At 44.5% G+C, this 17,791-nt stretch overlaps 1 protein-coding gene across 10 annotated transcripts in view; it reads left to right on the forward strand.

Annotated features, from left to right (window-relative positions):
• Positions 1-17,791, forward strand: part of sh3glb2b (SH3-domain GRB2-like endophilin B2b) — a 51,680-nt gene that overhangs the window by 10,313 nt on the left and 23,576 nt on the right. For 2 of the 10 annotated variants that reach the window (XM_090233835.1, XM_090233836.1), the window contains exons 4-8: positions 4,312-4,445; positions 11,007-11,099; positions 13,174-13,236; positions 15,502-15,576; positions 17,485-17,508. In XM_090233835.1, coding sequence (XP_090089961.1) covers positions 4,312-4,445; positions 11,007-11,099; positions 13,174-13,236; positions 15,502-15,576; positions 17,485-17,508 — 389 coding nt within the window. The remainder of the gene's footprint in view (positions 1-4,311; positions 4,446-11,006; positions 11,100-13,173; positions 13,237-15,501; positions 15,577-17,484; positions 17,509-17,791) is intronic. The other 8 variants (XM_021601830.3, XM_021601833.3, XM_036976869.2 and 5 more) reach the window with 4 other exon arrangements.

Consider the following 17,791-nt stretch of genomic DNA (forward strand, 5'->3'; position numbering starts at 1 on the left):
GGGGATGCCCAAGTCTATTAGAAAATGTGTTCAACCTGAACACGACATGCGCATTCTTGCACTGAAGTGGAATCTCTTAATGGTTCTCTTTCTAGGCACATTTTTAAGGGATTTTCTCTCAACTATCTAAGTAATGGTTGGAGACATTGTACCATATGTTAGAGTAGGGTTTTTTAAACTCTGCTCTAGGCATGTGAAATGTGGGTCGCGAGTTATTATTATTTTTCAACGCCGATACCGATGATTGGAGGACCAAAAAAAGGCGATACTGATAAATCAGCCGAATTAAAAAATATATATATGTATTTGTAATAATGACAATTACAACAAACTTAATATAATACATCAAATCAATTTAGCCTCAAATAAAATGAAACATGTTCAATTTGGTTTAAATAATGCAAAAACAGTGTTGGAGAAGAAAGTAAACATGTGCCATGTAAAAAGGCTAACGTTTAAGTTCCTTGCTCAGAACATGAGAACATATGAAAGCTGGTGGTTCCTTTTAACATGAGTCTTCAATATTCCTAGGTAAGAAGTTTTAGGTTGTAGTTATTATAGGAATTATAGGACAACTTCTCTCTGTACAATTTGTATTTCATATACCTTTGACTATTGGATGTTCTTATAGGCACTTTAGTATTGCCAGTGTAACAGTATAGCTTCCGTCCCTCTCCTCGCTCCTACCTGGGCTCGAACCAGAAACACATCGACAACAGCCACCCTTCGAAGCAGCGTTACCCATGCAGAGCAAGGGGAACAACTACTCCAAGTCTCAGAGGGAGTGATGTTTGAAACGCTATTAGCGCGCACCCCGCTAACTAGCTAGCCATTTCACATCGGTTACACCAGCCTAATCTCGGGAGTTGATAGGCTTGAAGTCATAAACAGCTCAATGCTTGAAGCACAGTGACGAGCTGCTGGCAAAACGCACAAAAGTGCTGTTTGAATGAATGCTTACGAGCCTGCTGCTGCCTACCATCGCTCAGTCAGACTGCTCTATCAAATATCAAATCAGACTTAATTATAACATAATAACACACAGAAATACGAGTCTTAGGTCATTAATATGGTCGAATCCGGAAACTATCATCTCGAAAACAAGACGTTTATTCTTTCAGTGAAATACGGAACCGTTCCGTATTTTATCTAATGGGTGGCATCCATAAGTCTAAATATTCCTGTTACATTGCACAACCTTCAATGTTATGTCATAATTATGTAAAAGTCTGGCAAATTAGGCTGCCCAAACTGTTGCATATACACTGACTGCGTGCAATGAATGCAAGAGAAGTGACACAATTTCACCTGGTTAATATTGCCTGCTAACCTGGATTTATTTTAGCTAAATATGCAGGTTTAAAAATATATACTTCTGTGTATTGATTTTAAAAAAGGCATTGATGTTTATGGTTAGGTACAGTCGTGCAACGATTGTGTTTTTTTCGTAAATGCGCTTTTGTTAAATCATCCCCCGTTTGGTGAAGTTGGCTGTCTTTGTTCGCAACGAGCCAGGTTAGCAGGCAATGTTAACTAAATATGCAGGTTTAAAAATATATACTTCTGTATTGATTTTAAGAAAGGCATTGATGTTTATGGTTAGGTACACATTGGAGGAAGACCGTCCTTTTTCGCGAATACGCACCGCATCGATTATATGCAACGCAGGACACGCCAGATAAACTAGTAATATCATCAACCATGTGTAGTTAACTAGTGATTATGATTGATTGTTTTTTATAAGATAAGTTTAATGCTAGCTAGCAACTACCCTTGGTAGTTACTGCATTCGCGTAACAGGCAGTCTCCTCGTGGAGTGCAATGTAATCAGGTGGTTAGAGCGTTGGACTAGTTAACTGTAAGGTTGCAAGATTGAATCCCCGAGCTGACAAGGTAAAAATCTGTCATTCTACCCCTGAACAAGGCAGTTAACTGTTCCTAGGCCGTCATTGAAAATAAGAATGTGTTAACTGACTTGCCTAGTTAAATAAAGGATAAAGAAAGGTGTAATTAAAAATTGTAAAAAATACAGATCGGCCCTAATTAATCGGCCGTTCCGATTAATCGGTCGACCTCTACTTTGGAGGAGGAATTTGGTCATGGAAGGACGCTCATTTTGTAATTTGTCTCTTTAGCTGAAAAGGTTTAAGAACCCCTGACAGAGCATTGTGGGCCAGTATATCAATTATTATCTTTGGGTGCTGCAGCCCAGGAGTAATCCAACTTGAATGAAAAGGATGGCCAACACTCGCCAGTTATGATATAAATTCCCAAGAAATGCAGCTTGCGACTGTTTTGTCTCCCATAGACTGTGAGCCAGTGTGATAATGGATAGTTGTGTCTAGGAGTTATAGCTCTGATGCTGACTTTGATTACCTTGGAAGCTGGCGGGATACCCACTCCTCTCACAACCAATCTGACCCTTTACACAGCGGTTTGATGATACCATGCCTCACAACTTAGCAGCTTGGCTTAGCACGCTGTGTGTGCGCGTGTGTAGTCCCAAGAAATTCCCTCCAGCGGCAGTTTCTTACTGAAAATCACCAGTCTCTCAAAATGATTATATGTCTATCTATCCATCCATCCATCCTTTATAACAGCAGTAAAGAGTGGTTAATGCAGTGAAGCACGGAGAGATGCTGAGTTGAGGGTGATGAGTTCTGACTTATAAATATACTTAATCAAGTCACTAAGGGAGAGAGGGTAATGCAGAACGTTTACATTCTGTCAGAACATGTTATTGTTTGACATCAGGTATCCTTAGGAAAGGAGAAGGGCCACAGTCTTGCTTCAGTTGTTGGGTTGTAATTTGAAATACTTGCTACACCAGGAGAACGTTCTGCTACCTGCAACATCCTCCAGCATGACCGGTTTGGCGGTGGGTCAGTCATGGTGTGGCATTTCTTTGGGGGGCCGCACAGCCCTCCATGTGCTCGCCAGAGGTAGCCTGACTGCCATTAGGTACCGAGATGAGATCCTCAGACCCCTTGTGAGACCATGTGCTGGTGCGGTTGGCCCTGGGTTCCTCCTAATGCAAGACAATGCTAGACCTCATGTGGCTGGAGTGTGTCAGCAGTTCCTGCAAGAGGAAGGCATTGATGCTATGGACTGGCCCACCCGTTCCCTAGACCTGAATCCAATTGAGCACATCTGGGACATCATGTCTCGCTCCATCCACCAACGCCACGTTGCACCACAGACTGTCCAGGAGTTGGCGGATGCTTTAGTCCAGGTATGGGAGGAGATCTCTCAGGAGACCATCCACAACCTCATCAGGAGCATGCCCAGGCATTGTAGGGAAGTCATACAGGCACGTGGAGGCCACACACACTACTGAGCCTCATTTTGACTTGTTTTAAGGACATTACATCAAAGTTGGATCAGCCTGTAGTGTGGTTTTCCACTTTAATTTTGAGTGTCACTCCAAATCCAGACCTCCATAGGTTGATACATTTTATTTCCATTGATAATTTTTGTGTGATTTTGTTGTCAGCACATTCAACTATGTAAAGAAAAAAGTATTCAATAAGAATATTTCATTCATTCAGATCTAGGATGTGTTATTTTAGTGTTCCCTTTATTTTTTTGAGCAGTGTACTTGTGATGGTGAGATCATGTCTCTGTCTGTTCAGCTGTCTGACCCATTGGGTGAATAAACTTGATTTGAGCTTGTCCTAGTTGTCCGGTAGTTTTTACTCTGTTTATTTAGAACCTAACAAGGGGGAGGGTTGATATAATGCATGGCTATAATGATTTATGTTTATACCATTGTTGAATACTGTTTCCGATTGGCTTCAAGGGCATTCTAGAGTGAACATTTCATCCCTAATAATGTACAGTATATCAGCAGGGTAGAATTCAATGGCTATTGTTCATTCTTACATGTTCTATGTTTGTGCTGCTTTTGAAAGCAAAAGTTGAATTGAAAACGTTGTTATTGACACTGTTGAATTCGACTATTGTACTGGAAGGTTTTTTTCACTGGGAGTGGAGGGGACGGAGTCTCTGACCTGGCTCGCTCTTCCTTCCACTGGGTCAATGGCTGGGCAGTTCTGATCTGATGAATTGGGCTCAGTTTCATTCTAACTCCCTGGTAATTTAGGAAACTGAACGAATGTCATGGAATTAAATGTCCCGGTCCGGTATGTCCCTTTGTCTCCTGATTGGACAGGAACTAAAAAGGAATTGGCCATATTATTAATGCCCAGTCATGTATATTCACTGTCATCAACCTACTCATCCACTTCTGTCATCAACCTACTCATCCACTTCTGTCATCAACCTACTTGTGTGTGTGTGTGTGTGTGTCAGGCAGTACCCTGATCACGGTGGGGGAGTACCAGATTAGACTGGGCGGGGCGGAGCGGGAGTTCCTCCAGACCTCGGCTATCAACTTCCTCACTCCTCTCCGCAACTTCCTGGAGGGAGACTGGAGAACCATATCTGTGAGTATACTGTGAAACTCCTAGCCCCTCATCCCTAGACTCTACCCCTTAGGCACTTCAAGCTGAAGATAAGTGTAAGTGTTCGCGTAATTAAGAACGTACCTTAGCCTACAGTGGTCGTCCCCCGGGGAAATCTAATTAACATAATAAAAAAAAATCCCCTGTTTAAGCTCGAGAGATGTTTTTTGACTGCGTCTCAATCAACGTCATCTGCCGATATCGTCCCCATTTGCGGTGAAAGGCAGCAGAGCTAGAGCGGTGTTTGTCAGACCATGAGACATCCCAAAAATTGGTCTTCTCACAAAATCGAATGTCGCGTCCGAACGGTTTGGGCTACACACTAATATGAACCAAGAGGAAAGCTGAGACACTCACGAACACGATTGTGTTTTACGTTTTGCTTTAGGACGCTCATAAGACTCATCTGAGGGTTCCCGGTAGCAGTTTTAAAAATGAATGGAAGTATGTATGGAGATAGTTTAGTGTCTAAAATAAGGGGATAAATACATGTAAAAAAATACATATTTTACTGATCTTTCTTATATCTCTCAGAGATAGGACAGACACTTCAGACAAACATTCTTTAGATTTTTTTGGGGGACAAAATCTGTTCAATGCATTTCTGTTGGCTAATAGCAGTAAGGGGTCTTAAAATTCAAAGTCAAATAGCTAAATAATCCTTGGTATGTGATCGTCTTAAACAATTCCATATGTTAGCAACCCCCCATTCCATATGTTAGCCCACCCCCCTGACTTAGACAGGGCTTAAAGTCTAGATGGTTAAGCTCACGCCACAGCTAGCTTGAAATATTGAGGATGGACAGTGGCGTGTATTCAAGGAAGCCAGGCTTCCCCAAATATTTGACCAATAAAAAATTATAACATATAAAATCATTTCGCTTTCGTCTATCTGTGTTTTTGTACTTTTCTGTCAATTCGCAATGGGCTGAATCTCACCAGAGAAATCATCCGAGCGAGAGAAACAGCGCCCCTCTGTCTCAGTATATGGAGCCCATGTATCTGATGCTGTCTGGAACAAAAGAGTATTACATGTTGCGGCCGTAGCATTTGATTGATTGATGCCAGCAAGCATTTCAAATCAAATCAGATTTTATTTGTCACATGTGCCTAATTCAACAGGTATTACACCTTACAGTGAAATGCTTACTTACAAGCCCTTAACCAACAATGCAGTTAAAAAAAATTCCCCTCAAAAAGTAAACGATAAGGATAACAAATAATTAATGAGCAGCAGTAAATAACAATAGCGGGGCTATATACAAGGGTTACCTGTATAGAGTCAATGTGTGGGGGCACCGGTGTCGAGGTAATTGAGGTAATATGTACATGTAGGCAGAGTTATTAAAGTGACGACATCGACAATAACAGAGTAGTAGCAGCGTTGAAGAGGGGGGTGGGGGTAGCAATGCAAATAGTCTGAGTAGCCATTTGATTAGAGAGAACAGTCTATGACTGGGGTGGCTGGAGTCTGACAATTTTTAGGGCCTTCCCCTGACACCGCCTGGTATCGAGGTCCTGGATGGCAGGAGGCTTGGCTCCGGTGATGTACTGGGCCGTACGCATTACCCTCTGTAGTGCCTTGCGGTCGGAGGTCGAGCAGTTGCCATACCAAGTAGTGATGCAACCCGCCAGGATGCTCTCGATGGTGCAGTTGTAAAACCTTTTGAGGATCTGAGGACCCATGCCAAATCTTTTCAGTCTCCTGAGGGGGAATAGGTTTTGTCGTGCCCTCTTCACGACTGTCTTGGTGTGCTTGGACCATGTTAGTTTGATGGTGATGTGGACGCCAAGGAACTCAAAGTTCTCAACCTGCTCCACTACAGCCTGTCGATGAGAATGGGGCCATGCTCAGTTCTCCTTTTCCTGTAGTCCACAATCATCTCCTTTGTCTTTATCACGTTGAGGGAGATGTTGTCCTTGCACCACACTGCCAGGTGTCTGACCTCCTCCCTATAGGCTCATTGTTGTCGGTGATCAGACATACCACTGTTGTGTTATTGGTAAACTTAGTGACGGTGTTGGAGTCGTGCCTGGCCATGCAGTCATGAGTGAACAGGGAGTACAGGAGAGGATTGAGAACGCACCCCTGAGGGGCCCCCGTGTTGTTACCTACCCTTACCACCTTGGGGTGGCCCATCAGGAAGTTCAGGAGCCAGTTGCAGAGGGTCCTTAGCTTAGTGATGACCTTTGAGGGCACTAAGGTGTTGAATGCTGAGCTGTAGTCAATACCATTCTCACATAGGTGTTCCTTTTGTCCAGGTGGGAAAGGGCAGTGTGGAGTGCAATAGAGATGGCATTATCTGTAGATCTGTTTGGGCGGTATGCAAATTGGAGGGGGTCTAGGGTTTCTGGGATAATTGTGTTGATGTGAGCCATGACCAGCCTTTCAAAGCAATTCATGGCTACAGACGTGAGTGCTATGGATCGGTAGTCATTTAGGCAGGTGTGGTAAACCGTGGGGTGTTGGGTTGAGCGTGCAGAGATTGACACAGAGACAGGGAGGCTTTAGTCCGAAAAACAACTTTACTTAAGACAGAAAATAAATATAACAAAGAAATAACTTAGGTTTTGCTCGGTCTTCCCTTCTCTCCCGCGGTGTGCCATCGTGCTCCTTTTATTTAGCCTCCACGGCTGGTTGGCACTTTCCTCTAATTACCTCCACTTAGCTGTCAGTGTCGGGGTGCCCAGCACCCGTATTCCCAGCAGAGAAAGCCAACGTTGCCCCACATACCTCCCCTGTTACCATCCCCCGGGGTAGACCTCCTGGGATACCACCCCCCTCCCGCTCCTTAGCCCTGACTGGGAGGGAGGCATGCTCATGGCTAGGTTTGCATCCCTTCTGGATAGGGCGTCTGCATTGCCGTGCTGCGCCCCTGATCTGTGGATGACAGAGAAAGAGAATCGCGGAACCAGCGGGTGACACTGTCATTTGTGTCCTTACCTCCTGCTATCCACACAAGGGGGGCATGGTCAGTAATCAGGGTGAACTTCCTCCCGAGGAGGTAATACTTGAGGGTGTCGAGGACCCACTTCATGTTGAGGCACTCCTTGAGTATTTCTTCTCCCTCGGGATGAGCTTCCTGCTGACATACATGATGGGGTGCTCCTCGCCTTCTTGCTCTTGGGACAAAACGGCCCCTACCCCAGTGTCAGACGCGTCTGTCTGGACCAGGAGGTTTTTTGAGAATTCCGGGGTGACAAGTACCGGGTACGAACACAGCGCATCCTTCAGGGCCTGGAACGTGTCCTCCGTCTATCGCACCGTTTGGGGTAGTTGTGCTACTGTAGTAGCCTGCTAACCCCAGGAATGATTTTATCTGCCTCTCTGTTCGGGGTACCGGCCATCCCCTAATGACAGCGATTTTTTTTTTCTTTCTTTGGTTTTCACATTTCCCCTCCCGATCTGATATCACAGGTACTCCACTTCAGCGTAGCCCAGCTTGCACTTGTGGGAGTTCGCGGTCCGACCTGCATCCCTTAGCGCATCAACCACGGCCTGTAACTTACACAGATGTGACTCACAATTGTCACTGTGCACAATGATGTCATCCAGATAAGCCGCTGCGTACTTACTGTGCGGCTGCAGGAGACTCGTCTCCTCTCTCTGTACAGGCCCCTCTCAGCGGGTCCTGGGTGTTTTGGTGAATTTCCACCGCTGTCAGCAATTCCTCCAGGCTCTGGGGGTTCTGCATGCTCACGGTCTTCTTCATCTCTTAGGGCAGGGCCCGAAGGTATTTATCCAGGACGAGTTTGTCGAGCATCGGGAGGGACAGTACTTCCGTCAGTAGCCAGCCCGTGGTCAGCCGCACCAGGTCGCTCATCTGTGCACCGGGGGACAGGGTGGGGTCAAAGGCCTAGTCGTGGACCAGTTGTGCATGGCGTGCGAGATTGAACCCATAACGGCTTAGTATCTCTCGTTTGAATCCCTCATAATTTGCGGCCTGGTCAGTGTTCAAATCAAAGTAGGCCTTCTGGGCCTTCCTAAAAAGGTAGGGTGCTTGCTCCTGGAGAGCCTGTTGCTTCTGCTGGCTGAGGATGAACTGAGCCACTAGCTCCTCCATGGTAATCTCCGCACACTCAACCCCACGGCACCCAAATCTATTGAGTTGCCTGCATTCTCCACCATATGTGGTAAACCGTGGGGTGTTGGGTTGAGCGTGCAGAGATTGACACAGAGACAGGGAGGCTTTAGTACGAAAAACAACTTTACTTATTAAGACAGAAAATAAATATATCAAAGAAATAACTTAGAGCAAAACCTGTCTTCATTCTCTCTCTTAACTGGTATCATCTCTCTCCCTTCTCTCCCGCGGTGTGCCATCGAGCTCCTTTTATTTAGCCTCCACCGCTGGTTGGCACTTTCCTCTAATTACCTCCACTTAGCTGTCCGTGTCGGGGTGCCCAGCTCCCGTATTCCCAGCAGAGGGAGCCAACGTCGCCTCACGTACCTCCCCTCTATTACCATCCCCCAGGGTAGACCTCCTGGGATACCACACAGGTTACATGGTGTTCTTGGGCACAGGGACGGTGGTCTGCTTGAAACATGTTGGTATTACAGACTCAATCAGGGACATGATGAAAATATCAGTGAAGACACTTGCCAGTTGGACAGCGCATGCTCAGAGTACACGTCCTGGTAATCCGGCTGGCCCTGCGGCCTTGTGAATGTTGACCGGTTTCAAGGTCTTACTCACATCGGCTGAGTGGAGCGTGATCACACAGTTGTCCTGAACAGCTGATGCATGTTTCAGTGTTACTTGCCCTGAAGCGAGCATAGAAGGGATTTAGCTCGACTGGTAGGCTCTTGTCACTGGGCAGCTCTCGGCTGTGCTTCCCGTTGTAGTCTGTAATTGTTTGCAAGCCCTGCCACATCCGACGAGCGTCAGAGCCGGTGTAGTATGATTCGATCTTAGTCCTGTATTGATGCTTTGCCTGTTTGATGGTTCGTCGGAGGGCATAGCGGGATTTCTTATTAGCTTCCGGGTTAGAGTCCTGCTCCTTGAAAGTGGCAGCTCTACCCTTTAGCTCAGTGCGAATGTTGCCTGTAATCCATGGCTGCTGGTTGGGGTATGTACGTACAGTCATTGTGGGGACGATGTCATTGATGAAGCCAGTGACTGATGTGGTGTACTCCTCAATGCCATGGGAAGAATCCCGGAACACATTCCAGTCTGTGTTAGCAAAACAGTGTTATGTTGTGCCACTGGCCTCAGATGATTGAAGTTCAGTATGTAGCCTAGTAAGCTCACATTAACTAACGTTAGCTAGCTAGCGAACTCAGTTGGTTCATTGTTGCCCATACGAGGAAGTTAGGCTAGCAAGCATTTTAGCTAGGGAGCCTATGAAAACAAAAACTAAAAGTGGACTGTATGACAGGGCCGTAGTCCTTTTTGCCAACATGAAAGAGTGGAGGATGGCATTGGCGTTCAACTAGTCTACAGTTATTCTCTAAAATAACGTTGCGAGGTAGCTTATGGTAGAGAAATGAAGATGTCTCAACTTGTCATTGTGTTGTGACAAAACTGTACATTTTAGGGTGGCCTTTTATTATTGTCCCCAGCACAAAGTGTGCCTGTGTAATGATCATGCTGTTTAATCAGCTTCTTGATATGCCACACCTGCCAGGTGGATGGATTATCTTGGCAAAGGAGAAATGCTCAGTAACAGCGATGTAACATTTGAGAGAAATAAGCTTTTTATGCGTATGGAACATTTCTGACATCTTTTATTTCAGATCATAAAACATGGGACCAACACTTTACATATTGCATTTATATTATTGTTCAGAATCAATAGTTGTTGGGTAAACTGTCAAATATTAACTTGCTTGATCATGCTGCATGTCATATAACTATTTGCTTTGAGGCTTTCACGGGACAGATGTTGCTCTCGGGTTTGTGATGATACAAACGTATGTGTAGTTACATTTATTCCGCTATTACTGTCTTTTTGTTGTGACGGCCTTAATGTACAGTACCAGTCAAAGGTTTGGACACACCTACTCTCATTCAAGGGATTTTCTTAATGTTTTACTATTTTCTACATTGTAGAATAATAGTGAAGACATCAAAACTATGAAATAACACATATGGAATCATGTAGTAACCAACAAAGTGTCAAACAAAAGCTGGTTGAGAGAATGCCAAGAGTGTGCAAAGCTGTCATCAAGGCAAAGGGTGGCAACTTTGAAGAATCTAAAATATATTTTGATTTAACACTTTTTTTGGTTAATATATGATTCCATTTGTGTTATTTTATAGGCTCAAACTGTTGGAACGTTGTCAAGGAGGGCGGTCACGTGCTGAGTTCAAGCCGGCATGAGCCCAATTGGGGGGGGTACTCGCTAAGCAAGCAACATGACGTCCGTAATATAAGCAACATGGCAAAAAATGCCACCCAGCAATATCAGAGGGCAATGTGGAGCTGTTACCAAGTGGATACAAGTGGCTCTGGGGTAGCACAGTGGAGAAGTAGTGGGAGGAGTGGTGGTGGTCTGGTTTTGTGTCACTCACTTCCTCCTTGTCTTCCTCCCCTGTGCAGAAAGAGAGACGTCTCCTAGAGAACCGGCGTTTGGACCTGGACATCTGTAAAGCACGTGTCAAGAAAGCCAAGCAAGCCGAGGCTAAAGCGGCGGTGAGTCTTCCTCATCCTCAGACACCCCTTCCCTTATGACTGGCAGTCCCAGTTTGATTGATTTCAGGCCTGACATGGAACATACAATTCCTGACATACAGTTCTAGAGTTGATGAAAATGATTTGAGTTCTCTTGGCTCTGGTTACTTCCCTGTCTATCTATTGACTCTATTACTGGGGGGGGGTACTTTGACTCAAAGGTGATTGTAAAGCAGTTTAGTTATTCAACAGCTGCTACCTCCAATCACTGTATGCTTTTGATTAGATGCTCTGGTCTATAAGTGGAGAATGAACACAACACAGTTTAACTCACATAATACGAGCACACTGCTTGTCCTTCCCCAAAGCTTTCTTAAATGTGTTGTCAACTTAGATCAACTCCAACTGGGACATCAACAGAAATCCATAGACCATTAAGCCAGCTACACCAATAGAAATGACCATAGGGGTGGGCAGGGGTGGAGGATTTTCATCAATGTCTAGGGGTCTACCTTTGACTCACCTTCTCTGCAAACCTTACATGGGGCATGACAATTGTCTCTCCCAAACTAACATCCCCCTTCACCCTCGCTCATTCTCTTCAGTTTTGCACGTGGAGACCAACGGTGCCCTCTGTTGACTAACTGTGGACTAACATGTTTCTCTGTTATCATTTGCGCAGTGTGAGGGAGATGTAAGTATTGACGAGTGTTGTATTTTCAGCGATCTCGCTTGCCTCTTTTTCTCCCATTTTTATTTTTTTCATTGAGTGCTGTTTGGGGCATCCTCCCTCTCTTCTTTCAGACCATCCATGCACCACAACTATACAGTAGTATAGCCCCAAAGAAAAGTTGAATGGGATTGTTTCAGTAATGACACCTAGAGATGGTCATATGAGAGGTGGAACATTTTTTTTTCTATTTTTTTCTAGTTGACTTCACCGAACAAAATGTTTTGGATGGTACACTGGCGCAACAAATTTGATGATGTGGAACTGAGACTGTACATTTTTAGACGTTTGTTTTATGTGGCCTCAGTGTTTCCACTACCATCTCCAAGGTCTACCCGCCTCATTGTCTGGGGCCCTGAAAGCTGATTCAGGGACCTCTGGACCCTTTGAACAATACTCCATTGTCCCCTCAGGTGGAAAGCCCTGCTCATTCCCACACTCACACATCCTGAAGACTGATGGGAGTGATGGGGGGGTGGGTGTATCCAGCCAGTCTGCTGTCCATTCCATAGGTACAATGGTCAGGTTTGAACAGAAGACAATGCAAAACCAAGATGTCTGCCAACATTCTAATGATACCTGAAAATTGGACCTTGACTTTGAAAATGTGCATGGCGCTTGATGCAAATAAATATTTGTGTAAGCTCTTCTAATCCATTCATGCCTCATGGTGTGGAGGTAGTATTTAATTCTCATCACTGGCTCTGCGTGACAAAAGACAAGTTACTCATGCCATCCAAGTTCTTCTTAACATCACAAAACACAAATAGGCTGCGCACCGCACTGCTACTTGCACTGCACAGTCCTGGGCCAATATCCACAAAGCATCTCAGAGTAGAAGTGATGATCTAGGATCTGTCCATATAATCATATTCATTATGATCTACAGGGATAAACGGATCCTAGATCAGCACTCCTACTCTGAGACACTTTATGAATATAGGCCCTGAGCTGAGGCCTTCTGTATGGGAGAATGCTCATGCCCTCGAGTCGCTGCTACTGTCAGAGCCAGGTCTGTAGAACTCTGTGAGCAGCTGTATATAGCCATAATTAGCTTAGCATTATAAGGCTGCTACTGTCAACCAGGTCTGTAGAACTCTCGCCGCCTCTGTATGTAGCCATAATTAGTTTAGCATGCTAAGGCAGCTTCTGTCTGTATAGAGGACACATTGGAGCCCCCCATATTCCATGAACTGCAGCTTTGCATCTCCATCCCAGACTCCTGTGGGAACTGACCGTTTGCTTCTTCTTCTCATTTCTTCTCCCTTTCATTCTTCTTCTTCCTCAGTGTGCTGTTTGTTGGAGCTGCTTGTTTTGATGCGATGCATGACTGTATGACTTTGTTACCCCCTCCTCTGCCTGTAGGCCGAGCCCGATTTTCAGGAGACTAGGCCTCGAAATTATGTTCTGTCTGCGAGCGCATCTGCGGTAAGACGCCCACAGACGGAGACTCATGTTGAGAGATGCATACACACAAAAACACACAGGCTATACTCCATAGAATATGTACAATGGCGCGCGCACACAAACACACGGCATTAGATGTACAAATTCTGGTTTATTTGAGTCTTTCAACACAAGTTTAGTGCACTTCATGGCATATGTCACAGGTTAGCTTTTCTGAATATAACTAGTCACTAGTCTTTGTGGATAATAACTTGGGTGAGACTGTTAGGGAAGAGACAGACATGTAGAAGGAGACAGAGACTAAGCTATCCTCAACCTAATTCCCTATCAGATACAGAGGTACCATACTGTGGAATTCTTATCTTCACATTGCCCAAACCCCATCGTCCCTCAATAACTTCAAGTGAAGACTGGGGGTCAGCCTGATGAACCAAACTATTCAGTAATCTCCTCCATATAGTTAAATAAAGGTTACTGCTCAAAAAAATAAAGGGAACACTAAAATAACACATCCTAGATCTGAATGAATGAAATATTCTTATTAAATACTTTTTTCTTTATATAGTTGAATGTGCTGACAACAAAATCACACAAAAATATTATCAATGGAAATCAAATTTATCAACCCATGGAGGTCTGGATTTGGAGTGACACTCAAAATTAAAGTGGAAAACCACACTACAGGCTGATCCAACTTTGATGTAATGTCCTTAAAACAAGTCAAAATGAGGCTCAGTAGTGTGTGTGGCCTCCACGTGCCTGTATGACCTCCCTACAACGCCTGGGCATGCTCCTGATGAGGTTGCGGATGGTCTCCTGAGGGATCTCCTCCCATACCTGGACTAAAGCATCCGCCAACTCCTGGACAGTCTGTGGGCAACGTGGCGTTGGTGGATGGAGCGAGACATGATGTCCCAGATGTGCTCAATTGGATTCAGGTCTAGGGAACGGGCGGGCCTGTCCATAGCATCAATGCCTTCCTCTTGCAGGAACTGCTGACACACTCCAGCCACATGAGGTCTAGCATTGTCTTGCATTAGGAGGAACCCAGGGCCAACTGCACCAGCATATGGTCTCACAAGGGGTCTGAGGATCTCATCTCGGTACCTAATGGCAGTCAGGCTACCTCTGGCGAGCACATGGAGGGCTGTGCAGCCCTCCAAAGAAATGCCACCCCACACCATGACTGACCCACCGCCAAACCGGTCATGCTGGAGGATGTTGCAGGCAGCAGAACGTTCTCCACCGCGTCTCCAGACTCTGTCACGTCTGTCACGTGCTCAGTGTGAACCTGCTTTCATCTGTGAAGAGCTCAGGTGCGAATTTGCCAATCTTGGTGTTCTCTGACAAATGCCAAACGTCCTGCACGGTGTTGGGCTGTAAGCACAACCCCCACCTGTGGACGTCGGGCCCTCATACCACCCTCGTGGAGTCTGTTTCTGACCATTTTAGCAGACACATGCACATTTGTGGCCTGCTGGAGGTCATTTTGCAGGGCTCTGGCAGTGCTCCTCCTGCTCCTCCTTGCACAAAGGCAGAGGTAGCGGTCCTGCTGCTGGGTTGTTGCCCTACGGCCTCCTCCACGTCTCCTGATGTACTGGCCTGTCTCCTGGTAGCACCTCATGCTCTGGACACTATGCTGACAGACACAGCAAACCTTCTTGCCACAGCTCGCATTGATGTGCCATCCTGGATGAGCTGCACTACCTGATCCACTTGCGTGGGTTATAGACTCCGTCTCATGCTACCGCTAGAGTGAAAGCACCGCCAGCATTCAAAAGTGACCAAAACATCAGCCAGAAAGCATAGGAACTGAGAAGTGGTCTGTGGACCCCACCTGCAGAACGACTCCTTTATTGGGGGTGTCTTGCTAATTGCCTATAATTTCCACCTGTTGTCTATTCCTTTTGCACAACAGCATGTGAAATGTATTGTCAATCAGTGTTGCTTCCTAAGTGGACAGTTTGATTTCACAGAAGTGTGATTGACTTGGAGTTACATTGTGTTGTTTGTGTTCCCTTTATTTTTTTGAGCAGTGTGTATATATATATATTTTTTAAATATAGCCCATCTCTCTCACTCACATCCACACAACACATCCAAACAAAACTTATACTGTTTATTATTTTTTGTAATTTCTGACCAGCTAATTTGTACATTTTTGGTTTAGAAGGTTTTTATACTTGTATATATTTTTTTGCGATATTGTTTTTATCTGTATTGTTGTCTATCACTTATTTTCTTTGGTGCAAATAAATGAAACCTTAAATTTAAACTTAAAAACAGCAAAGCAGTGGTGGCTGGGATAGTTGGGATCTGGAAGATTCCAAAGAGTCGGCCTATGTGATGGATCAGAGGAAGGTATATATAAATAGGTTTACACTGTTCATAGCATATTATCAACAATACTAGATGGGATGCAACCCCCGCCCTACACTGCTAGAAGAAATGGTGCTATACAGAACCAACAAGCGTTCCATGGCTTGCTTCATACAGATCAGTGTGGTTCAGTTGGCATAGCTTGGCACTTGCAACACCAAGGGTATTGGGTTTAATCCCTGCTGGAGCCACCCATACATAAAATGTATGCACGCATGACTGTAAGTCACTTTGGATAAAAGCGTCTGCTAAATGGCTTATTATATATGGCTATTTAAAATTGCAATTAAGCACCTTTTTATTTTCAGCAGTGTAGGTACTAGCTCAATGGTACTGTGGTATAGTAGGGTGTTACTTTCCCCATCGCCTGTTCTCGAGGCCCTTAGAGGGTGTGTATGTATTGGAGCCCCCCCCCCTCCACAATGTGACCCCCCACCCCCCCCCACCCCCACTCCCCTCATCACCTCAACGCTCTGATGGAATCCAGCCAAAGTTCAGCACCTGATTTGACTGACCACAGACTTAATTAATTATTTCAATCATGGAGAGACCTAACTGAATGAACAATAGACTGAATGCAAATACGAAGGTTTATTAAATTATAATTGGGGGATGACCCCCGGAGACAGATAGCCCTTTGGTGGACAACTGGCCAGAAGATTGCAGGTGTTAAGATCTCTTATCTACCTAATTTTTGCCACCATGCAGTTAGCCAAACAAGAATGGTCCTACGTTTCACTTTCATATATCTGTTTTGCTCCTGATGTTGTCACTGTCTTTGTTATCGCTACTGGTTAGGTAACTCTGTCACATTCGTCAGTCTGTATTGGAGGAGAAGGGTTTGTTCGTGGTAGTCGTGTTTATGATGAATGCCAGTGACGAAGACGTGCCTGGCCATTTTCTTTTCAGTCCAACGCGTTGGACTATATTATTAGTTTTGTCAGTTGTTGTGTCACGGTGTTGTGTGTCTTTGTCTATAATGAGAGATTCTGTCGTTGTAATTGTCAAACAGATGGTTGTGTATAGTAGGCCGTTGTTGAAAAACCAAAAAATGTGAATCCCCTTCGTGACCAAAACACTGTGTGTTCACATCCTCCCACGTTTGCCCTTATTTTAAAAATGTACCTTTATTTAACTAGGCAAGTCAGTTAAGAACAAATTCTTATTTTCAATGAGGTTGTATTTCTCCTTCGAGAATCAATTCCTTAGCTGCTTAGAATTCCAGGGGCATGTTTCCCATAGAAATATAATGTAATAAATGATATTCCTATGATGGTTCAGCCACACTGATGGGAAACCTCAATAGAACACTTCCCTGGGCTCCCTGGGCTTTGTCGTGCTGTCTGTGTACTGTCCACACAAACTACGTGTCCTCCTGTCATTTTAATTCTGCTAGTCGCACAGAAATGTCATTTGGCTATACTTATTGTATAGTAGAGTAAGGAGCGGTCTAATAACATGTAATAAATACCTTGTAACAGTGCTATTACAGTTGATAAGTACATGCAGTTATGGAATAGCTAATTACTAACGCCTAACGTGTCCAGTGTGAACTGCTGCCCTACATTTAAAAGTGACTCTTTACTTGCATCACATACCTAACAATGGTTTCAACAAAATAATCTGATTACTTACTCATGTTTTCAAATCATTGACCTCTTCCAGACATGACTAGACTTTTATTGTTATAGGGGGATTCCTCCCATCTTACTACACAGCTAGTCTTTCAACATATCAATGAGTCAGAAAGGGAATGGGGCCATTGCTCATGAGACTGCTCTGGGGAGAAATTATTATGTGGATGTAGAACCCCACAAGGTCTGTTGTGTGCTGTCATTGTTGGTCTGAGAATTGCTCTTATCTCCCTTGTTGTCATGCTGCTTATTCTAGCTGTGGAGTGAGGAAGTGGACAAAGTAAGTATCACTTAGTAAGATCGGTGTTCAACAACACAGACTAAAAAGGTCATAGACTGCTTTAGAGGTGTGTGTGTGTGTGTCCGTGTCCCCAGTGACCTCAAAGTATTTGGACAGTGAAACATTTTTTTGGTTTGTTTTGGCTCTGTCAACTAAAACACTTTGGATTTGAAATGATACAATGACTATGAGGTTAAAGTACAGACTGTCAGCTTTAATTTGAGGGTATTATCATCCATATAGGTTTAAATGAATGGTAAATAATGTATTGGGTCATTTTGGA

Source organism: Oncorhynchus mykiss, chromosome 5 (genome assembly GCF_057628025.1).
Source record: "Oncorhynchus mykiss isolate SJ-2025 chromosome 5, ASM5762802v1, whole genome shotgun sequence".
NCBI lineage: Eukaryota > Metazoa > Chordata > Actinopteri > Salmoniformes > Salmonidae > Oncorhynchus > Oncorhynchus mykiss.